Here is a 24,132-nt window from a genome sequence, read left to right as displayed (position 1 = left end):
TGGCTCTGAAGGTCTAATTTTAGACCCAGCAATCTTGAAACTGTCAATTTAAGTCAATACCAGGTATCTGAAATTACGTTTGAGGTGGTTTTTTGTGGTGTGATTTGTAACAATGGTACATTTTCTTCCTCCTAGATTTCCCGCTCCACCCCAATAAAAGATGAACATTTCAGAAAATAGCAGCTGCAGATACACTACCTCCTGTAGCATAACATTATATGGGCTATTAATTCTTGTGTGTAAGTGTATAAATCATCTGATGGCTTTGGGAAGAAATGTCTGTTTATGGTACATTAATGCACAATCTGATGCATTATGCCTTCCCCTGCAGCATCCAGAATTGGCCACTGTCAGAGACAGGATATTGCTCTAGATGCATGATTGGTCTGTCCAATGCGTCAGTTCTGTGTTTCTCTCTGTAGCAACATGAGGAAGATACAAGGTGGTTTTTCCTAGGTCTGCAATTCATTCAGCTCTTTCATGTATGTTTCACTTTACATAGCTCCAGAACAATATTGAGTTCAACAGCAAACATAGTCCATTAAGAATCCCTGCCAGAGGCATATAACCTCTCCTGCTTAAAACAGGAAAGAAAGGAAGAGAGGTCAAAAGATGAAGCTCAAATATATCATTCATATTGCAGTATCAACACACTGTATAGTAGATAATACTACAGTTAATGTATTGATTTTTCTACATGCCTAATATTTTATCAGTATCCAGGACATATGAGGGAGATTGGTGAAGGGCAAAACGTTTCTCAGTACAGTAAAGGATAGAACCATATTTAACAGCCATTCATCTCTAAGACCTTAAATTTTATTTGACTTCATGTCTCATGGGAAGCTAACTGGGTGATCTTTGCTTAGTGAGCTGTGGATGGTTGTCCATAACTATTGCCTCCATGCACAATTTAGTAGGTGACTGGTAGTTCTTACGTTGAAAATCTAAAAAAATAAAAACAACTTCAGTACTGCAAATCAGCAATCATGTCTCTGGATGCAGGACGACAAATTTTTGCATTTAGCTAATAGCACTTATTTCTTCCCAGGGATGATTGTTCATTAACTAAGGGCTCCTAAGTGCCTCTTCCATGGAAAACTGCTGCTAAAATGCCACAAGGTTGATTGTAGGAAGTGAAAGCCTCTGAAAGGGGGAAGAGGTTTGCAGTCTTGCAAGTGTGATAGAGGCAGGGCCGGCTCTAGGTTCTTTTGCCTCCCCAAGCAAAAAAAAAAAAAAAAAAAAATGGCTGGAACGCCGCCCCTGGAATTGTGCCACCCCAAGCACGTGCTTGCTTTGCTGGTGCCTAGAGCCGGTCCTGGATAGAGGGCATTTCCTGCAGATCCTAAGTCACCAAGCGAAAGTAGGACCTAAACCTGGGAGATGCCCTTCCCTTGCTGGCCGTCCCCGCTCTCCTGGCATTGTGCTTCTGAGGGAGCCAGGCTGTCACTGGCGACACACCTGTGCCCTCCTGCCCACAGCTGCAAACAGGGTAGAGGTGCAGAGGGGTAGGTAGCACTTCACACACAATTATCTGTCTCTTGATCCTGTCCCTGTTTATGGCATGTGTAGTTAAAAGAAAACAAATACAAATAAAATTACAAACACCAAATCAGTCCAAAAGAACCCCTAGCAGCTGAGAGCTCTAACTTGCATATGGTTAAGTGGGTCAATAATTTACCACAATTCCAATGGATAAATAATTCCTGTCAAACAGTCAGATTATGGTCACTCTTATCGCTAATCTGCATGCTGTTTGTTTGTTCCCTTTTTCCACCCACTTGCAAGGAACTACAGGCTGGTTTAATCCCCCTAATGGTATGCAAAGGGAAGGCTTTGATTTACAGGGATGTCTCCTCCACAGAGTTTGTTCATTATTGCTTTTAGAAAATGTCTCCAAGTGAGATGACCATTTCAGTTTATAAATAGTGTTAATAAAGTTCTGCAAGCAGATGAGCTGAACTTTTGTATTTTGACGCTTATTAAAAGGCAAGCCAGGATGAATTAGTATGCACCACTGAACTGTCTGGGTCTTATAATGGTGACATTATTGATTTTTAATGTAATCACACAGGATGACAGTTGGCACTGAAAGAAGATAAAGAATAAAAAGCTGGCATTTGCAGAGGAGCAACAGCATGACCAGTTTCAATAGCTCTGTGCAGACCTTTATGCTTGAGACATTGAGGGTGGGGTGGATAAAGGGGTCAGCCTCTCCCTTCTCTTCTTTTGTGATTTATTTCCTTTAGACCTTTAGGGGCAAATCCAGCCATTTACTTGAATGACCTTACACCTGGGATGAATGTAGCTCCTCATGACCAAAGAATAATCTGTGTGTTTTGATTTGGACAAAAGCATCAGTAGCTTGACTTATATTTTTGGGAAAGGCTTTAGCTGAACCTAACTGCAGATGATATTAACATGTAAACAAGTTGTGTGTGTCTGAGGGGGTGGGTAATCGAGTTTCTTCAAAATGGTGCATTTAGGTATTAGAATCAGAACTTTTATACAAGTTGAATACCTCTGATGTTGCGAATATTCTATGAACAGCTTTTTATTTAAGGACGCTCTTCACCTACCTGTGTATCCATACACACCTTTATCCTGGTCTCATTTAAACCAGCAAAAATGTGAAGTAACTTCACTGAAGACAGTGGAGTCACTCCAGTTTTACACTGGAGTAATCTGGGAACAGAATCAGCTCCACAGAGAGTAGGGTTTTTATGACATCATCATCTGTTAAAATTAGTGCTCTTTGCAGTGTTGAATTCTGGCACTGACCTCTCGCTATAATTGCTCCGTTTTTCACCCTGTGTCTATTACATTCTGAGAAATAGCGAGTATTACTGGCTCTTCCTAAGTTTTAATTGCCAGTTCATCAACTGCTAAGCATCTGTCTTAATATTACTGTGGAGCTGACTTGCATTAAAGCAGCCATTTGCCCTGTCAGCAAGGTGGCAATATTTCATGCAAGTGAATGGAGCACTGGTATGTTCACAGAAACTTGTTTAACCAAATGAAAGGAGCAAAAGAACTTTTATTCAGAGTCACTGGAGTCTTTTTTTTTCAGTGTCTTTAACACGCAACTGAGGCCATGAGGTAATTTCAGAAAATTGACACTGAATTTTGCTGTGTTCCCCAAATCACCCTTTTTGCAGTATTTTTCTTTCTTTTCCCATTGTTAAGTAGCAGTTCTCAGACTTAGATGTTGGGCTTGCAAAAGTAAGTATAGAGTTTGAAAGTAAAGTGACCAAATGTCCCAATTTTATAGGGACAGTCACGATATTTGGGCGTTTGTCTTATATAGGTGCCTATTACCCCCCCCCCCATCCCCTGTCTGGATTTTTCATACTTGCTGTCTGGTCACCCTATTTGGAAGATCACTTTTGTTCTGGAAGGGAAACTGACATACAAGTGATCCAGAGTTAGGAAACAACAGAAATCAGATTGCTGAGGTAAATAAGTCACAGAGAGGACTTCCTACCTAGCTCATGCCTAACCTGAAGGAATTGGCAGTACTTCCTGCATGCTGCTCTGGTTCAGGGAGGTGCCTGAGGGGTTCTCTTAAAGCTGTAAGAGACAGACATCCCAAACAGTGTACACAAATGCATTCAGACGGTGAGTGCGATAGAAGTGGATGGTTTATTTGACTGATGTCCGCTAACCTAATTAAAACTAAAGAGAAAAATGGACGCTGATTTGAAGCAGTTCAGTCTGGCTTGTGTGCTGCATGTGTTTTTTTTTCTGGCCTGGTGGGCAGCTGGAGATAAAGATATTCCTACCTAGTTGGAAGGGGATTTATGTCCTGGCTATTTGGGAGATGATTTATGCGCTTTGTTTGGCAACTGTCTCTTTTTATCACTGAATTCCCAAATCACTAAAACTTTTAATCCATCGCTCTGCTCTTCAGTTGATGCCTAGAAGGAAGCAGGCAAAACCAATCAGGTGGATTTCCATCCTCTTTCTCATTAAGATTTAGTTTAAACTGCTCTTGATTACAACTTAATCAAGTCAATTCAATCAGGTCATGGATACACAGAGTTTATGCCAACCTGTCTTGATATGGAAGAACCTAAAGTTTCATACTTCTTTGCAAAATTACAATAAAAGATGAGGTGAGAGAGGCTTCCTAGCTACACTATCTCCAAATGAGGATTTATTGGGTTTTGTACAGATCAGAAAGCAATGGCCTAACTCTCGCCTTGAATCTATTCTGAATTCCGTGGATCTTTGTAAAAGTTAATATCCTCCATAGATAAATTAGTAAATGAAAAAGGAAGCTTTGTCAGATCTAGGCTCGGAGAGAATGTTCTGGACAGCTGACTGATGTCAAATATTGATTTATTATTGGTACTTATCAATGGAGTTAGGCATAAAAATTGAGACCCCTAATGGTAAATCAGGGTCTTGGGCCCAAATCCCCACAGGTGTTCAGGCATCTAACTTGGATACCTACAATAAGTCCATATTTAGGCTCCCAAACAGAGGTGCCGACTTCGTGATTTCCCCAGGTATGCTGGACCCCCGCTCTGCCCCAGGCCCTGCCCCCACTCCACCCCTTCCCCCAAACCCCCACCCCGCCTCTTCCTGCCCCCACTCCTCCCCCCTCCCCCGCGCCTTCTGCATGCTGCTGAACAGCTGATCGCGGGCAGGAGGTGCTGGAGGGAGGGGACGGAGCTCATCGGCAGGGCCCGCCAGCAGGTGGGAGGTGCTGGGGGAAGGGAAAGGAACTGATCTGCAGGGATGCCAGTGGGTGCTGAGAACCCACTAGTTGGCACCTATGCTTCCACATAAGTGGAGCTGAGCATTTGCAACTGCTATTCGAGCTCTGAGTGCTCACTCAGCCCATCTGCAAATCAGGCCACTAATTGAATAGTCCAATTATGGATTTAGTTGCCTACTTGTTGCCCCAGTATGTTCAGTCCTGGATGACTATATGACTGCACAAGTTCACATAAGATGACTTTGACAGCACGGAATTGAACCCAGAACTCTTAGTTCCCAATCATTTTTCCATCTCCACTACAACTAGGAAAAATTGTACAAGGCAGAGTGGGAAAGCTAAATGGGGGCAAAACCCACTGCAGTTTGCACCTATTTCAGAGCCCAGTACTTTTTTACATTCAGTGTTCAAACAGCACAGTTCAGCACACCCTGCAAAGCAGGCCTACTCCCATGCAATCTTCGAGAGAGGGACTAATGGAGTTGTTCATTTTAAAATATTGTGCCTAATAAGTTTAATATTCTAAAAGTTCCTCTGCCATGCTAGTGTCTCTGTACACATTGTGTTACATCCTTATGATCCACAGGGACTCTTTGCTCATTGAGAAGGCTGTAGACCCTTAAGTATATCCTAAGCATGAATATTTGAATGACCAATCTTCCTCGCACTGTGCTATTTAAACTCTTTCCTCTCGCTCTCTCTCCTTTCTTCAACTGCCCAGGAAGGACGAGAGGCTTGGTTTGATTCATTCTAATAACCTTGAGAGATTCGGGGCAGCAGTTAATGAGACTGAGCAAATGGAAAAGAGGAGGAGGATGAAAAAGATGATCAGATAACTGGGGATATTCACAAGAGCTTCCCGTCACATCGATAGCCAGCAGGGATTAATGCTTCAAATACCCCTGGGGTTGATGGCTCCAAGCTGTGGAACAGTAAATGGTGGAAGATTCTTCAGTACGCGAGAAGAATTCATTAGGAGGGAAACACAGAGCTAGAATGAAATGCTAATAAGGTCAAAATGACCATCAGCTGTTGTAATAGGTATTGTAAAAATGATATGCCTTGCTATATAATGTAAAAAGGAGAAACCTCTTAAATGCTGCTTAAACATTTTAAATGTCACTACTGCCATTTAAATTTATTCATCAAGCTCTGTATCTTGAACAATCTTCCCCTTTCAAATGTTCACAAAGACACGGGATTAGAAAGCTGCTAGACATGTGTGGGCAGCAGGGGCAGTGTTAATTTATACCGTCTTGACAAGAGGCTAACTGCATTCAGGTGACACTTCAGTGCTGTGAGAGGTAATTTCTTGCACTTGCCAATAGACATTTAATAAAATGGCTAATCAAAATAGGATTATTTCAGTCTAATTAATGAGCTAGTAAAATGCTTGAATGACTAATTTGGGGATTTAATTTTTTTTCCCTTCACACCAAATCATTTACTACCTACAGCTGCCACCAATAGGTGTACAAATAGGTTTGGAAGTTTGTTCGTTCATTTAAATGTTTTCTATATTTACTATGTTTCTCTTGTGTGGTGTTTGAGGGAAAGTATGACTCCACGATTGCTCCTGTTGACTTAACTGCAATAGAAAACATGTTTGTGTAGCACTTATTTTCCTGTCTGCGTTGCTAAATGGCTACATTTTTTATTTGATATTGTTTTCAAGATTTCCCAGTGGATATAATTATTTTAAATACAGCTAGAGTAGAATTTTCAAAAATGCCTGGCACTTAGGGCTTCTAAATCTCTTGGGCACCTCTGAAAATGTTACCTTTAGTGCACTTGCATGAGACCCTGTCCCATGTTTGGCCACAAAAGTGGGATGGTGACTCTGATATAGATGTTAGACGTGCAAGCTTCCTGCCAAAGTGATCCAATCCAGAGTGGGTGGGCCCAGGTGGCCATGGCCTCATCTCATTTAAAATTGGGAGGGCTATACCCCCTGCTTTTTACTAGCCGTAAGGGTGAAGAAGTGAGGGGGGGTCAGGGTCGGGGTGGGGGAAGAAGTGGCACGGGAGTGGGGGCTCTGGGAGAAGGGGCAGCACAAGAGTGGGGCCACGGTTCTCCACCACTCCCGTGAGGGACCACCTGTATGGGTAAGAAGGTAACTGAATTTTCATGCTATTCAATTATGGGTCTCTCTGCTAAACCCCCAAGTCACTTAGCTGTCCAGGCCAGAATGGTGCATTTGAGGTACTGCACTGGGATTTGTGAGATCTGAGTTCAGTTCCTGGCTCTGTGTGAAAGTCACATAACCTCACTGTGCCTCAGTTCTCCAGCTACAAAAAGGGGATACCAGTGCTTCCCTATCTCACAGGAGTTTACACTGTGAGGATAAATACATTAGTGTTTCTGAAGTGTTCAGACCCCATGGTGCAGGGTGGGCACATAAGAAACCTAACCAGATAAATATCATAACTTGTATAGTCTATCTAAAAGGACTAGCTGAACAATGCAGCAAGTGAAAATGTAGCATGATGAAGTAGCCACAAGGCCTTCTCTTGACACTTATTGTCTAGGCCTTTGGGTGTGGATCGTTTGCTTATTTAAGGGATGTATTCCTTAGGTAGAACGCAGACATTTCCTTATTTCCATGTGACCTTCAAACTTTCACAACTGGGGAAGCAGGCTGAGTGGGAAAGGGTCTTCCCTGTATTAAAGAGAAAGATTACTGTACTGGTCACCAAGGAGTTTTTGGATTGTTGGGGTCCACTAGATTTTTTTTTTCCTGGGGAGCCAATAAGAGTCTGAGATTTATAAGTAAATGATGTTGTTTGAAACTAAACCTTTGTTTTATTTTTGTTATGCCATTTGGCATGTTACATTCTGCTTACTGATGCTGTATAAGCTAGGTTTGTGACCAGAGTGATGCAACCTGCTCGTCAGGCGATTCAGAATTGTGAGGATGGGTTGGAGAGAGAGAGAGAGAGGTGGACAACCCACTGCAGCAGTCAGTTTGAAGAAAAAAATGGAGTATCTTGCTGAGAAGTTTAAGGCCACTATGTGCCACAAATACATGGTCACGGTCAAGATGTTTACTATTTTTTTTCCCCTTTGCAATTCACAGAGGGATGGCACTTGGATCAGAGTGGCAGGGCTGGCTTCAATCTTATTACCTCACACAACTGTGCTATCTTATGATGCACCAATTCTATATTTAACATTGTGATTGCTGGCTGACTTTGGTTGGTTTAAATGCAAGTCCTTTGCCCAGCTACATAATTGATTAGTGACTATGTCCTCTAATTTGTCAAACCGTATCTGGATTTTCCAGGCGTGTTTTAATTAATGTTTGTTCTCATTGTGCAGGCAGGGTAAAAAAACGAAATGCAACTCTCATTACCTCCAAACTATTTTTTAAAGTGCTAATTGGCTTTGCTTGCTACTATGTCACTATGAAATATGGCATGTTTTGATCTTTGCCCTTTTTAAAGCTTTTAGGAATCATTAATTTTAAATGACCCACCTATTTCACTTAAGCTACATAACTACCCCGAGGAGCTGTAGAAGCCCTCAAATCCATAAGGATAGGCACAAGACAGGGATGACTTACAGGATGTGCATCTTTCCCGCTACCTACTAGGCTGAGCCCTTTGCATTCTAGTGCTTGCTAATACATTTGGTGCATACCTCCCTTCTCTTACGTTGTATTCATGTAGGAGAAAGGGGTACCACTGAACCCTCTGACTCACCAGCCTGGGCTCCCTCTCAGCACTGTGCTGCTGTGACAAGCCATTCGCATAGGCTGGGACAAACCCAGCTACAGTTACATGCAGGCTGACCAGCCACTGCATGAACCCCCAGCCCAGGACCCCAGAGCTGTATCATCCTGCCCTGAGTGAAACCCCAATCACTACAACTTTATTATCCAGTTATTCCTCTCCACGTTGAGGGAGAGGCAATGCACACTTGTTGTAACCAAGATGAGATTTTCCCCAGACACTTCAGTCAAAGGCACACTGGTTTAGATTAAAACATAAAACAACTGTATTAACTACAAAAAGATAGCCTTTAAGTAATTATAAGTGATAGCAAAGAGATCAAAGCAGATTACCTAGCAAATAAACAAAACCACAAACTACACCTAAGCTACTAGACAGATTGAATATAAATTAGCATTTCTCACCCTGACTGATGATACAAACAGGCTTGCAGAGTCTCCAGGCACAAGCTTCACTTGCTTTGCAGCTTGGGCTCCTCATCCCCATTCCAAGTCCTTTTCTTTCTGAGCTTCTTTCAGGTGTTCAGTTGTGGGGGAGTGAAGAGCAACAGATGATGGCACTCCCTGCCTTATATAGCTTTAGCATAGGGCAGGCACCCTTTGTTCCAAAAACAGTTCCCAGCCCAGTTGGTGGGAAAATACAGGCCCCCAAAATGGAGTCCAGAGTAATGTAGGCTGGTCACATGCCCTTGCAGAGTCATAGCAGCCATTCCTTACAGGCTGGCCTAAATATCTGCAGAAAGGCTCACCAGGTGGTGGTGGTGGTGGGGCAGGAGGGTAAGCTTCTCCTGAGGCCTGTTGTTTTCCCTAATAGTCCTTTACCCTGAATGGGCCCTTCATAATAAGCTATTTAGACTGGAAGCATCTTGCCTAGTGGGTGTCACCCAGGTGTGACTACATGTGAAATACAGATACATAGTCAATATTCATAACTTCAGATACAAAAATGATACATGCATACAAATAGGATAATCACATTCAGCAAATCATAATTTACCTTACATACCCCATCTTGTACAAAATGCATCATAATTAATGCCATAATCATATAATAATATAACTATGAAGAATATGGGGTGCATGTCCCAAGTGGAGTTACCTTTGTGATCCTAGCAAGGCATGTATAGTGGCATAAAGTTGGAAGCGGGGTTACAGCATACACAATGAGATGGCTGGCAGTAGTAATATAAAATGTAACGTTTACTTGTAGCAAAAAGGTTAACACTAGGGTGACAAGAGAGCAAGTGTGGAAAATCAGGACACCTTCTTTCAGGGAGGGAAGGGGGGATAGTTGCATATATCAGACAAATCCCCTACTATTGGGACATTTGGTCACCCTAGTTAACACAGACACAGAGTAGATGTTCTCATTGTCTGGCTAAACCTTTTAAAAATCCTCCTCAGTTCTTGCCCTTCGTGATATCTTATGGAGATCAGTTTCCTGGGCCAATTCATGCAGTATTAGAAAAAGGGGACAGTTGTTAAATATACTGTTTTTTTAATATTTGCTGCCTTTCTGTTTCAGTTAACATCTTGTCACTTCATTATTAGAAATAGTAAAGAGGAATACCTGTCAGTAGTATAAGGGCCCTACCATCAATCAAACCCTGACCCCGCCCCTTGACCCCTTAGCCCCGCCCCCTTGACCCCTCAGCCCCGCCCCTTGACCTCTTAGCCCCACCCACCGGAAGTCCCGCCCCATGGGTTATTACTTCCGGGGTCAAGGCTGCCACATGACCGGAAGCAAGGTGTGTCATGTGACACCCACCCCACCCCTTGACCCCTTTAACCCCACCCCTTGACCTCTGCCCCCCACCCCCACCCCACCGGAAGTCCTGCCCCATGGGGTATTACTTCCAGGGTCAAGGCTGCCACGTGACCGGAAGCAAGGTATGTCATGTGAACCCTCTAACAACTCCTCCCACTGCCCTCTACCAATCAGGATGGGTTTCGCCCCGTAGGACTTCCCCCCCAAGAGGAGCTTTGACCAATCAGGGCGAGTTCCGGAGGGGGGTGTCCTCTCCGGAAGTGGGTCTTGTGACCCCTCTAACAACTCCTCCCCCCCCACCACCAATCAGGATGGGTTTTGCCCCGTAGGACCTCCCAGAGAGGAGCTTTGACCAATCAGGGCGAGTTCCGGGGTGGGGGTGTCCTCTCTGGAAGTGGGTCTTGTGACCCCTCTAACAACTCCTCCCCCCACCCCGCTACCAATCAGGAGGGGTTTTGTTCCGATAGGACCAAGAGGAGATTTGACCAATTAGGATGAGTTCCGGGGGCGGGGTGACCCGTCCGGAAATGATTCGTGTGACCCCTCTAACAACTCCTCCCACCAACCTCTACCAATCAGGCCGGCCCGAGAGCAGATTTGACCAAAATAGGGCAGGTTCTGGGATGGGGTGAACCACCCAGAAGAGGGGCGTATGACCCCTCTGCCAATCAGAGCGCAGCACCATCACCCCATAAGGCCCAGCGTCGGGCAGAAGAGGCTGTCTTTTACCAAGAGCGCGTGTTTTAGAAATCGTGGAAACATGGACTCCTTCACCACCCCCGTGAGAACTTCGGACTTTGTTTTAGCCCCGAAGGCCTTCAACAAACTGCGGAGAAAGCGCTACATCAGCGACAGTTCCGAGGAGGAGGAGGGGGCAATTGAGGGGAGCCCTTTGGCCCAGCCATTGATGGATACCCCGGACCCTGAAACCCAGCCGCTTGTGGGGCCCCACGATGAGCGTGATGGCCTCTTGTTGGCCACCCCCCGGGAGGAGGAAGGTGATCGCAGCTCGGGGAAGTCACTAGTGGACAAGATGAACGCTCAGGTAAATGAATGCTTAAGAAGTGACGGTCGGGATGGGGTTGTAACGGGGCTAGGAACCAGGGATTGTGTAAATCAAAAACCAAGCAGTGGTGTGCTTACGCTGTTTCTTTTTTGAAAAAAAAAATCTCTCAACAGCTCGATGATGCCTTTCTGGAGGCCTTTGAGAACTTACACATCGGTAGCCCTGTGGGAGTAAATGTATCATGCGTCAGCTGTTTTTGCTCATGTCTGAGACACAGATCTCAAGAGGAAAAGGACAAAATGGAAGAATGAACCAGCACAGACACCCTCATGTTAGGAGTCATGGCGTCCATTTTTACAGGCGGTTGTAAAAGGTTGTGTTAAACCAGGCGATTAATAAAACTTATTTAAACGTGTTAATATGAATGTTGTCCCCCACCCACACTTGTGTTAGTAAAAGATGGTACCAGTAACAGTCATGTCTCCACAGGCGGCTCTTTTAAAGAAAATATATTACACCCCCGGGGAAGTTGGGAGCTTTGGCGGGGTGAACCCTCTTTTTCAAGTGGCCAAAAAGCATAGTAAAACTTTAAATAGAAGACAAGTAACAGCTTGGCTTTCAGACCAGGATGCTTATACTTTACACAAACCGGCTCGAATACGTTTTAAAAGAAACAAGACCATTGTTTCAGATGTGGATGCGCAATGGCAGGCAGATTTGGTGGATATGCACCAGTTCTCCAAACAGAACAGCAATTTTAAGTACATCTTAACAGTGGTAGACATTCTATCCAAATATGCCTGGGCCTTAGGCCTAAGGGACAAGACGAGTGGTGAGGTATGCAAGGCCTTTAAAGCTATTTTTAGCGAAGGGCGTGTGCCTCAAAATTTACAAACCGATCGGGGGAAAGAATTTTTAAACAAACCCTTAAGCAGATTGTTAAAACGGCATGGCATTCACCATTTTGTTACTAATAATGAAGTCAAAGCAGGGGTTGTGGAGCGGTTTAACAGAACTTTAAAAACTAGGATGTGGAGATATTTTACAGCCCATAACACCTTTCGCTACATCGATGTGTTACCTGACTTTATAAAGAGTTACAACCAGAGCTTTCACAGAACTATACATACCAGACCCGCTGATGTTAACCCTTCAAATTCTCTGAAGGTATGGAAAATGGTTTATGGAGATGATTTTAAAATAAAACCGGTTGTTGCCCCTTTTCGAAAAGGCGACCACGTGAGACTATCTAAAACCAAAGGAGCTTTTGAAAAAGGTTATGAACAGACATTTACCGATGAGATATTCATAGTGGATGAAGCCTTAACCAGGGGTCACAGACCTGTATACCGATTAAAAGACTACGAGGGTGAGACAGTTACTGGATCTTTTTACCCTGAAGAATTACAAAAAGTAAACCCCAAACGAGACAGGATTTACAGGGTTGAAAAAGTTCTAGCGGAGAAAGGAAAAGGGAGAAAAAAGCAACTACTGGTAAAATGGTTGGGGTGGCCTGATAAGTTTAACAGCTGGGTGAAAGCTTCTCAACTCTGTGACATTTAGACGCAAACAACAAACAAACAAAAGTTATTCCTCCCCGCAAAGTCAGAGAAGATGAGCGACGGCGGGTTTTACATTACTTTGCCCAGCAACGCCAGCGCTGCAGTTTTTCCCCAAAACACCAGCTCGAACTTTACAATACGGCTAATTAAGCCCTTGGATCTCCGGGGTGCCTGGGAGGTGGGGTTAGTGGAAATACAATACCCGCACAGCTGGAACACTATCAACGAAGACACCCCTTTTGAAGTCACCTTTGGAGATATGGCATGGAGTTTCATCCTACGACGAGGTTATTACGCGTCCATACCCGAATTACTGGATCATATGAACAGTATCATAGCTCGTCACCCCGGACCGCCTGAGATGGTCATGAACTATGACCCTGTGGGTAGAAAAATTAGACTTAAATCCGCCGCTTTTACTTATATGTTTTCTACCAGCGGGGAGCTAGCTAACATTCTGGGCTTGGGCCCCAAACACAGCGTCCAAAAATTCCCTTTCTCGGCAGACATTACAGGGGGTTTTAATTCCTTGTATCTGTACACGGATATCGTAGAACATCAGTTTGTGGGGGATTTTTCTGTTCCCCTGTTACGTTGTGTCCCCGTCCAAGGAAGGAACAACGAGTTTGTCACCATCACCTACGATAAACCTCATTACGTCCCTATCAGTAAACACCACATCGACACAATTACCATTGAAATAAAGACAGATCAGAACAAAAGCGTCTCATTTCGCTTTGGCAAGGTGATCATCAAGCTACACCTGCGCCCCCGGAGAGAGCGAGTTTTCTAAAAAAGCAAAACAGTATTATGGCGATCCTAAAAAATTACGGCGACCCCAACGTCTACAGAAACTATTACAAAGCCCAGGCGGGATACGCCCTTCCCGGATATCATGGGGCCCCCGTGATGTATGGGGCAGGCGTGGGTGGAATATTCCGTAGCCTCTTTCGAAAAGCCGTACCGCTTTTGAGGAGGGGGCTAGAGATTATTAAACCCCACGTAAAAACCGCCGCTCAAAACATAGCTAAAGACGTGGTAGGTCACGTCTCCCGCGCTGTTCTGGAGAAGGTGGGGAACACAGCTTCACAGGAAGGATCGGGGCTGATGTACATTAAAAGGAGGAAGAAGAGAAAGAGAAATGCGTCATACCCGCGACGCGCAGGTCCCCCGAAACCCTTTAAAAGAAGGGCTTTGACCCGCAGGGTCGGCCATAAGCGAAAGTCCAAGAGGAAGCCTGGGCGAAAGAGGAAACACTCGCCGGCTGATACAAGAGATATATTTTAATCAACATGGCTTTCGTTCACTGCGGGTCTGAAGAATGCACCAAATCCGAACTAGACTTGTTCCAAATAGCCCCTACGCAGACCAGCATTGAGAAAAGCATCTACATCGAGGTGCCACCTCTGTCGGCCGTTACGGAGTCTGCCCCCATTGACTTCTTTATAGCAGGGAATGGCGTAGATTATATGGATTTAAACAACACACTGCTGTACCTGTGTTGCAAGATTGTAAAAGGAGACGGAACTGAACTCAACGCGGGTGCCGAGGTGGGCCTGGTGAATTACCCAGTGGCCTCTATTTTTAGTCAGCTGGATGTCACGCTCGGAGACCGTCTTGTAAGCCAAAGCAACAACTGTTACCCTTACAGGGCCTTTATAGAATCGGTGCTCAATTACAGCAACGACACCCTCGCCACGCAATTTTCCGCTGGCCTCTTTTACAAAGACACTGCCGGACAACAGGAAGACACAGACTTGGATGGCGAGAATCTAGGGTTTGTGAGGCGTGCAAAGCTGACCGCTCAAAGCAGAACAGTAGAGCTTCTGGGTCATCTACACAGCGACCTGTTTTTTCAAGAAAAACTATTGTTGAACGGAGTGGATGTGAAAATTAAACTGACGCGCAGTAAAGATCCTTTCTGTTTAATGGGCAGCGGAACCGAAGGCTTTAAACTGCGCATTCTATCAGCATCCCTTTTGTGAAGAAAGTACGTGTGGCCCCGAGCGTTCGTCTGGGGCACGCCGAGGCCCTGCTTACCGCTAATGCCAAATACCCCGTGGACCGTGTGGGAATGAAAGTGTTTAGCATCCCTGCAGGCAGCAGGGTCAGTAACCAGGAGAACCTGTTCTTGGGACAGTTGCCCAAAATGCTTGTCCTGGGGTTCGTGGATAACGATGCCTTTAGCGGAAGTTACGCTAAAAATCCCTTTCATTTTAAGCATTACGATATTAATTTTGTGGCCTTGTATGTGGATGGTGAGCAGATACCGACCAAGCCTCTGCAACCAGACTTCGAGGCAGGACGCTGCGTGAGAGAATACATGAATCTGGTACAGACGGCCGGTAAACACATGAAAGATCGTTCTCTGTTAATCGACCGTGAGGAGTTTGCACAGGGTTACACCATGTTTGCCTTTGACCTGTCCCCCGACCAGGAATGCGCCGATCACTATTCCCTGATTAAAACCGGGAACCTGAGAGCAGAAATTCGTTTTGGGAAGGCTTTAACCATTACCGTCAATATGATCGTGTATGGGGTTTTTGACAACGTCATAGAGATAAATCAGAGGAGAAATGTTCTGTTTGACTACATGTGAACATGGACACCGTGCAGCTCTCACGTGTCTTATCAACAGACCCTTACACGAAAAAGAATTTCTTAGACGTGTTTCCCTGCGATTGGCTCCCTGGCGGCAAGCTGTCTCGGAGACCCCTAGGTTTGGTGGTCAACACACATCCACACAGCCGACCGGGTGAACACTGGCTTGCCGTGTATCTGGTGGAGCGTAACCTTGGAGAGTTTTTTGACTCATACGGGCATCCCCCGAACAGTGTGTTCTTTCCTAAAAGCATTATGAAATTTTTAAACAAAAATGCCACAGACATTGTGTTTCACAACAGACAATTACAAGACCCCAGCTCCGTTGCCTGCGGCTATCACTGCGTGTTTTTCTTACACCATCGTAGCAAGGGTTTATCTTTTGACCGGATTTTAAAATTGTATTCTAATGACTTAGTGCAAAACGACCGGATGGTGATGAATTTTGTAAAAAATAAATTTAAATACTTGGCCATGCCTAGCCTTGCTCAAAGCATGTTTCAACAAGCCCAGACATGCGTATCTTGCAACGATTTTCATAGTCATGTTACCCAATAAAGCACCCCAGGTGGGGAGTTTAAAGACAATCGATGTTTGGCGTGGTTTTTTTTAAAAAAAAACAAAACACAATGACCCAATTCAGAAATGTTTTATTTAAAGCAAAACATTACCAGTTTTAAAAAAAATGGAACATGAAAAAGATCACAAACTGAGCCATTCGGCTCTTTTAGCCAATTTTCGTTTTTTAGATGGCAAAAAAGGGGTCACTGTTTCTTGGTCCACACCGGTGTCGGCGATTGAGGCCTTGAGGCGTTCCAAAAGATCTCTGTTGGTCGCGTTGCCCATGATGGAAGATGGCATGTTCAGTTCCGCCATGGCATTCATAAACACATCCCATCCTTTAGGTACATGTCTGCTAGGAACAGAGCGCGTCTGGGTGACGGCCCTGACTAAGTCGAGCATGTTAGAACCATTAACCACAGAGCCTTTGTACACAAAAGACCCTTTATCGGTCCATGAAGAAATGTTTTTATCTTGGCTCAGCTTATTTAGCAATACTGATGCATTTTTCTTATAACGCTTATTCACGTTATCCAACACCTCCTGAGCAACAGAGTCTGAGGTCTTTGGTGTTTCGGAGGGTTTGGCAGTCACACTCTGTTCCTGTTCTGGTAGAAACAGACTTAGTTTTCCTTTGTCCACATCGCTCTGCTTCACGTACGTTAGGTACCTTTGAAGCACGGTGCTGTAAAGTTTAGCCTTTTCATATTCACCTAAGTCAGTTCTTTGAAGAACAGATTTCATTTCAGCATCCAGTAAGCGAGTTGCAGTCGTTCTGATATTTTCCTCTGCCGGAGGGGGAGCACTTAATTGCTCCAACTGCCGGCTGGGCACCAGGTACATTTTTTCTGCATACTCCATTATCGATTAGTTAAAAGCCCCGTTATCAGAGGGATAGCAAAACTTAACAGGGGTCCTATAAACCCCCCAGACTGCTTCACCAGACGCTTCTTTCTTTTAAGTGAAACCCTTTTATTACACAAAGTTTTTATAAGCTTGTGTTTCTTTTTCAGCACACGCACTTGCTTCGGTGTTAAAGGTACGTTTCCTTTTAAGGTGTTGAGCGCTATTTCTGAGATGGCTGCTACTAGATCGTCAGAGGCCGAGCACAGTATAGCCCTCCTTTGCTGTGGGGACGATTTGCTAAGTAATTTTAAAAGGCCCAGGTTTCTTTTCACGCAGCTAGACATGTTTTCAGTCAGCAACCCCGGCTGCTAAAAAGGGACCTGCCAATAATTCATCTCTTTTTATACAGGGCTGTTGTTCTTTTTAAAGTATAAACTGCCGGCCAGTCTGGAGGGAAAAGACCAGTTCTTAGCCTATAAGCTTCTGGTGTGGAAGCATTTAAATCCACCACCAGGTAGCCATAAGGCCTTTTGGTAGCATCCTCAAAAGCTTCTAGAAAGAACTGAGCTTTGCCGGGGTACATTTGCCGAGCGAGTGTAGCAATTTGTAATCTGTCCCTGGGGTTTTTGAACAGAACCATGTATTTTGTGTTTAGGTTAATAGTGCGACTCTTTTTTCCCTGGCAAAATACGTTCTGAACTATATACATAATGCTCAGGTTCCTGTGATGCACGTACTTGGTAAAGGCTTTCTCGATTTTATCGCTTTCACAAGCGGAGTTCATCAGATCGTCTATGATAATCATGTTCACTTTATTGGTAGGAAACAAACGGTCATCGTCAAAAGCATCAGGCAGACCCTCCACAAAATTGATAAAGGGGTATTTACAGAGCAGTTCTTTATACAAGGGTTGCCAACAACTGTAACACCACACAATATTCTCAGGCGTAACAGACAATGTTTGTTTGGCATTATCCAATACATTTTTTATAAAGTAACTTTTCCCGCAGTTGCTAGGCCCCGCGAGAATTGCAGAAAAGGGGTGTCTCCACCTCGTATCCATTTTTCAAAAACCGTAGGGCAAGGTTTTAAACCCTTCTCCTAGGACCCTTTTGTTGTAAACGACTTTCTGTGTTTTTTTAAGGGTTTTTGTCTCTATTTTCCACTGATTTTTGTTTCTTACAATAGAGGGTTGCTGCACCTCTATGTTTTTTGAGGGGTTCTCTCGCAGACCCGTGCAATAGTCCAGGACTAGATCTTTCAAACTGTCAAAGTTGATCTTTTCACAGTTTGCTACGTTCAGGGTAATACCTTTGACCTTCATACAAGCCTTTCCTCCCGACAGTTTGTACCCGTATGTTTTTGGGCCTGCCGACACAAACTCGGTGATGTGTTGATCTGGTGGGATCTCGCTCGTGAGGTCCCCTAAATAATCCCCCAGAGGGGGATTCCAGGCCCCCTCCCTTTTCACAAATATCACAGAGTCAGTGTCGTGGTACAGGCACCGCTCTTGCAATCCGTCTAGGAGGTTGTATAGTTCTAAGCGGGCATAAGCGGTGGTGAAACAGGCTATGAAAACATTGGTATTGCCAGAGACAGAATAACGGTCTTTTGCGTGCTTCCAAGATACGCACGCTGTTTCATCGTCGATAAACTCACAGGATGAAACCTCGTAGTTGGGGGAAAATAGGTACTGAAAGAGTTAGTCAGGGTCTCTCACGATGCTGGTATTGGGTAGGTTGGTTCTTTGGCCGAATTTACCCCACAGAGAATTTAAAAACAGTTTAGCAATTTGGCGTTTAGCGGGGTTTAGCCTGATCTTGTGTCGGCGTAAAAGCACGCCTTCTTTCTGGTAGAAATCGTTAACATACTTATTTTGTTTGTCTTCGTCTGTGCACCAGCTGGGATACCCTGAAGCCTCTTGTTTCTGGCGGAGGTGTAATTTTATGTACTCCGAAAAGAGTTTATCAGATTTTTCATTAAAATGCCAGATTTCATAGATTTTAGCCACCACGTACCCCTTCGCTATGGCTGCATTCAATTCCACAGTGCACCAAGTCCCCAGGATGGCCCTCTCCTCGTCAGTGTGGGTGCACGTCTCCCGCTGCACGGTTTCCGCACAGGTTCGGCATAGCGGGAATATAAGCTTGCCGCCCACTCTGACAGGTAACAATGGGAAAAAGAGGCCTCGTGGGGGGTACACTTTAACTTTTGCAATTCCAAAATAATTTGCAAGGGGTCCAAATTTGTCATAAACTATATCGGGGTGCCCGATAGGGTAGTCTTTCGTTTTGTTTACAAAAGGGTACAAGCTGGTAAAATCATAATAGTGGATTTCTTCCCCGGGCTTAGGTTTATAATATAGACGGATGGCGTTCGTCCTCCCCCCAAAAAGAGCATCCCTAGGCATGAGAGGCTGGGGTAACTGGGCTCGGTTTAAAAAGCTCGCAAGCTCCCTGTCTGTTTCTTTCATCACCACCCACTCGTGCTCCCAAAGAGTCCTCACTACAAAACCAAGCCGTTTTAGATAGTCGGTCTTGAGCTGCGTCTTGTAATAAAGAAACCCAAAAGTTGTCCCCGTCATAGGATTTTGTGCTTTTTCACAATGACAGGCGACACAGCCGTGAAAAAAACACCCATTAAACTCAAAGGCTGTGTGTACCCCGTCAATATTGGCATAACCGTCTAAAAAGTAGGGGCCTACCTGTAGTTCCCCACCCTGTAAAGCGTGCCGTATTTGTATATGTTCTTTTTGAGAGATACACAACAGCCACTGGATAGATGGGGTTGAATATCTCTTTTTCTGTCTGTGATAGTTGTCTGGAGGGAGAAGAGCTACCGTGTTAGGCTCCAAAAACATAAACCTGTACATAGCCATGCAGACGGATGCCAGCGTTATGTACCGGAACGGATCTATACACAGTTTTATCTCAGTGAATTTACCGGGTTCTCTCTCTACTAGATCGACCTTCTCCGTCATATTCATAATTTCTTTTCTGTATAGGATACAAGCCTGTCTCAAAATTTTTACATCCTGCTGGCAGTAATACGCAAGCTCTTTCTGCAGGTCAAAAGTCTCAGAGCTGTGGTCTTGATAGCAGTCGAGAAACTCTGCTTTTTCCCTGGGCATCATGCTTTCTACACCGTAGTGCTCCACACCGGGCATAGGCCCCACATAATTTTGATTTTCTAAAGTGTTAAAAAAATGTGGAAAATACCCTTTGCAACCTTCAAACCCCATCGCCTGTGGGAGCTTGCTAAGCTTCATGGGCAAGAAGTTTAAAGAGTCTATAAAACGAATGCCAAGGGCCTTAACTTCCACACACATTAGTTTACTGCCCTGAGTGATCAGTTCTATGCACATCTTTTCCTTCAGTAACTGTCTAACGCAGAAATACGCATCATAACCTTTGGAATTGTGTGCTAGGAACGTGTAGTCCCGGAACTCTTTGCCAATAAAGGTCTTAACAAACATAGAAAGACATTCGTCACCCTTAAATTCCCAGGATTTTTCCGGCTTTAGGGACATTGCAAAAATATAATTGGGAGTGTGCAACCCAGTCTCCTGCATGCATTCAAAATCATAAAAAATATACTTTTCTGATGATTCGGGCTTTCTAAGGCTGTCCATAAAACAGAGGTGAATGTCTACATCTCCAACGATCAAACCCTGACACTGCTTACAGCGCCTCCCTTTACACCTGTGCTGCTTGTCCACGTACGCCTGACACTTACCGCACAAAGTTTTAGACAGGCATTCAACTTGGTTTTTTGACGCACAGTTGACATGTCTGTCTAAACACTCTTTGGACCGACAATACAGTTTACAGCTAGGACACCTCAGCTGCACACCCATGTTGTCAGAGCATGTTGCGCTCAAGCAGAGACGGCAACGATACCTGCAAGAATGGTCGTGACTGTACACCATGTGGCAAAACTCACAGTAATTTTTTGCTCCGAACAACTTTTTCACATCCAGAACCCCATAGTAATGTTCATTGTGCAACAGGATGAAATAAGTCTTAGGGTACACGGGGCCCCCCGTTTTAAAAAAACCCCAGCCACCTTTCACCGCATACAGCACCACCTGTATGTTAACTCCTAAATGCTGCTCAAACTTTGCTACGTCACTGAGCAGAACCTTTTTTTGATCTGACCACCCCAGTTTCTCGTGCAACTTTCTCGCCTCTGCTAACAATTCTGCATCTGTAGGTTTATGACCGGCCATGACAGCCAAGAGCCCTCCCGCAAAACATAGATTGGTACCGGTGTAAGTCAGGTCTACTAAACATTGTCTCTTTTTATGAATAATCTGACTACTAAGGATAGAATTTAAAACTCTTCGAGCGCCCCCACCCCTATTTTTTACAACTGTCACAACAAGGCGCAACGTCCCATCGAAATGCAATTCTCTATTGCTCTGAAGCAGCTTTGAGGTCTGGTTCAAGAAATCCTCAGCGGACAGCTCATCCCTAGTTCTTCTGACTGAAAACAAAGGGTTAGTTAAACGACGGCTCTCTAAACGTAACTGTACGTAATCATCAGGGCCTACCCTACCATTAACATCATCAAGAACTAGCTGTATCCCTCTGTGTATGGCTTCAACAGCCTGTTGAGCTGAATTTATTTGCTCAAGATGGACAAAACGAAACTCCTCACAATACACCGACCCCCCAAATCTAGGTAATTCACGTTGCCAACTTCTCACTCTCTCCATATACACCTCTGCATTTTCAGGGTTACTTGGGGGTTCCTCTACGGAACCATCAGTGGCATCTTCTACATCCGATACTAATTGAGAGTCAGACTCTGAGACGCCTCCGTGAGGGGCATTGGGAGTCGATGGGCCTCCGTCTAGAGAGCACTCTGGGGAATTTTCTAAACCAGAGTCTGATTTCGCCTCCCCATTTTCAGACATGCCAGTTTGAGAGCCTCTGGTAGGGGGCATCTCTTTTTGTTTTTTTTCCCTCATTACCTCTTTAGCCCTTTTTAAAATTTTTACAGCGACCCTGGCCTGGAATTTTTTGGCAGCCATCTGTTTATCCCCCAAGCGCCGTCCGCCCTTTTGTTTACACACGAGCTGATGTGCACCCTTGAGGGTACCCCTTTCCACACCTAGTCATGCCTGATCAGAGCCACCCTTTCCAGCCCCCCTTTCTTTTAGGCCCCCTGAGGATTCAGCGTCCATCAGTTTTCTGAACAAAGCGTCGTATTTTTTCCAAATCTTTTTAGAATGCCGTAGTTTTAGACTCCCCGAAGATACAGCGTCCATCAGTTTTCTGAATGAAGCATCAAACTCTTCCCAAATACTAGAATATGGGGGATCTTTGTCAGTCCTTAGTTTTTTATTCACAACCCCTAGAGTGCCTGCTCTGGGTTTGTGAATGTGTGTGTTTCTGCACACATTCAGAGCCCCTAGAGTGCCTACTCCGGGTTTGTGAATGTGGACGTTTTCGCTCACAGTTTTCTCAGGGCTTGGTGCGGCGGTGGCCACTGAGGAACTGGAGTTGTGTTTGCATGGTTGCAATACCTTGGCATCGCAGGTGTTTTCAATCCTTGGTTTTTTATTCACAATCCCTAGAGCGCCTGTTCCGGGTTTGTGAATGTGGGCGTTTTCGCTCACAGTTTTCTCAGGGCTTGGCGTGGCGGTGGCCGCTGAGGAACTGGAGTTGTCTTTGCATGGATGTTTTTTACCAGAGTGTTTTGTTTTGTCCTTGGGTTTGACGTAAATGAGGTTTGGACTGGGCTGATGCTTCATCTGCACTCTTGTGCTGTTTTGCGTTGATAAAGGTCTCAAAGCAGATTCCTGGTTCTTTGGTGGTTCTCGGGGAGGGGTCCTTGTAGCTCCCACTACAGCCTTGTCAGAAGGGCTGCATATGCCTGCTTGGGGCAGGAGGGGGGAAAAAAAGCATTTTACAAAAATGTAACTTTGCCAGCTTTCTCACCCACACCTATGTATGTACTTAAAATACAAAACCTCATAAATTAACCAGACTAATAAGCAAAATATATTTACCCGGCTTCATCCATCCATCTGTCACTGATACTTGTGAATTTTTCTTTTCAATTGTCTCTTTCCTTTTTCTTTTGAGCATTTTTACCCGCTCAAGTTTTGACCGTGCTGTAAAGCAAACAACATTCTAATAAAACACATGAAACTGTCTAGTAAACTTTAAAATAAAATAAAATAATATCCATTAGAGTGTTTTTTCTATTTAAAAAAGTCATAGCTTTAAAACAAAATAATCCATTTCAGGCTGTACAACAATCACAGGTTTTGAGTTTATTTCTACCACTTTGAAAACAACCCCACAAATATTTTTTTTTTTAAAATACATCTCATTTTGCAAAGTAAAAACCCTGCTAATTGGAAACACACCATCACCATCAGTTTGTAGACATATACTTTTTAAAAACCGCCTATGTTTTACACACACACACACACACACACACACACACACACACACACACAGAGTTTAAAACACTGTTTGCAACAAAATACTTTTCAATAAACCCACATGCTTTTAAAAAGATCCCTGGTTGTTCTGGCCCCCGCCCTGCCCCAGCCATGTGTGCTTGGGGTCTTTGGGGTAAGAAAAAGAAGCCAAAATGTTAGTTAGTATTAGCTCCCAAATCCCTATTCAACCTATGTAATACCTGAAGTTATTAAGCACAACTACAGTTAAAAATGGTTTTTAACCTTGGCCTGGTGATGAACTGCAACTTAAAGTTACTGGCTCCATGCTAAACAGATCACACTGCAATACAGATATGCACCATTATTTACTAAGATAGCATGGCCAAAAAATGGCATTATATAATATATATATATTTTCAGAGTTAAAAAAAAAAAACCAGGGAACATACCTCCACTTGCAGCCCAGCAGCAATTCAAGAGAGTTTCTGTTGAAAGAGACAGTCTCCAAGCTACCTGAGGTTTTGTTGTTTTTTTTTGACACCATCCTAACTCTTTTGTTTCAAAATAGTTAGCAGGTTGATTGGATCACCCCTCCCTAGCATTCCCTTTTGTGATCGGGGGTGGGGAATAAGTTTTTCTGCACAATTGGGCTGCTTTTCTTTTTTAAGTTCAAATACTTTTTGTTCCCCCCACCCTGTAGGGCCTTCTTACAGTAACCATTTCAAGTGAGGGGCCCTTTGCAGATATCAATGAATGTCTTGGGGCTTGTTTTTGTTTTTAAAAACATGTTCTTTCATGCTTAAAGTTTGGTGGGACGGGGGGTGATTTCTAGAAAAAGTGCCCCGTGGCCTTCAACCAACTCCTGGGCCATATTTAAACTGGCCTATAGCGTTCCACCAACTCCAGGGGTTATATTT

At 44.2% G+C, this 24,132-nt stretch overlaps 1 protein-coding gene across 1 annotated transcript; it reads right to left on the bottom strand.

The window, feature by feature from the left end:
* Positions 1–3,809: 3,809 nt before the first annotated feature.
* LOC141981876 (uncharacterized) lies at positions 3,810–23,714 on the bottom strand. The gene is made up of 5 exons (XM_074943505.1): positions 23,665–23,714; positions 23,498–23,555; positions 22,814–22,918; positions 22,061–22,677; positions 3,810–3,917 (listed from the first exon to the last, which is right to left on the bottom strand). The coding sequence occupies exons 2-5, from the start codon at positions 23,538–23,540 to the stop codon at positions 3,810–3,812; spliced, it is 873 nt and encodes a 290-aa protein (XP_074799606.1). The 5' UTR covers positions 23,541–23,555; positions 23,665–23,714.
* Positions 23,715–24,132: the final 418 nt, after the last annotated feature.

Source organism: Natator depressus, chromosome 2 (genome assembly GCF_965152275.1).
Source record: "Natator depressus isolate rNatDep1 chromosome 2, rNatDep2.hap1, whole genome shotgun sequence".
Classification (NCBI taxonomy): domain Eukaryota; kingdom Metazoa; phylum Chordata; order Testudines; family Cheloniidae; genus Natator; species Natator depressus.
The sequence above is the reverse complement of the archived record's forward strand: the minus strand, read 5'-3'. Positions and strand labels throughout refer to the sequence as shown.

Excerpts from the sequence above, each read along its gene's own strand:
- LOC141981876 (XM_074943505.1), bottom strand. The coding sequence starts at position 23,540 with ATGGAGCCAGTAACTTTAAGTTGCAGTTCATCACCAGGCCAAG. Across the intron at positions 22,919-23,497 it reads CAGTTCATCACCAGGCCAAG|CACGGTCAAAACTTGAGCGG; the intron begins GTTAAAAACCAT and ends TTTGCTTTACAG. Across the intron at positions 3,918-22,060 it reads TCAGAAAACTGATGGACGCT|GCATCAACTGAAGAGCAGAG; the intron begins GTATCTTCGGGG and ends GCTTCCTTCTAG.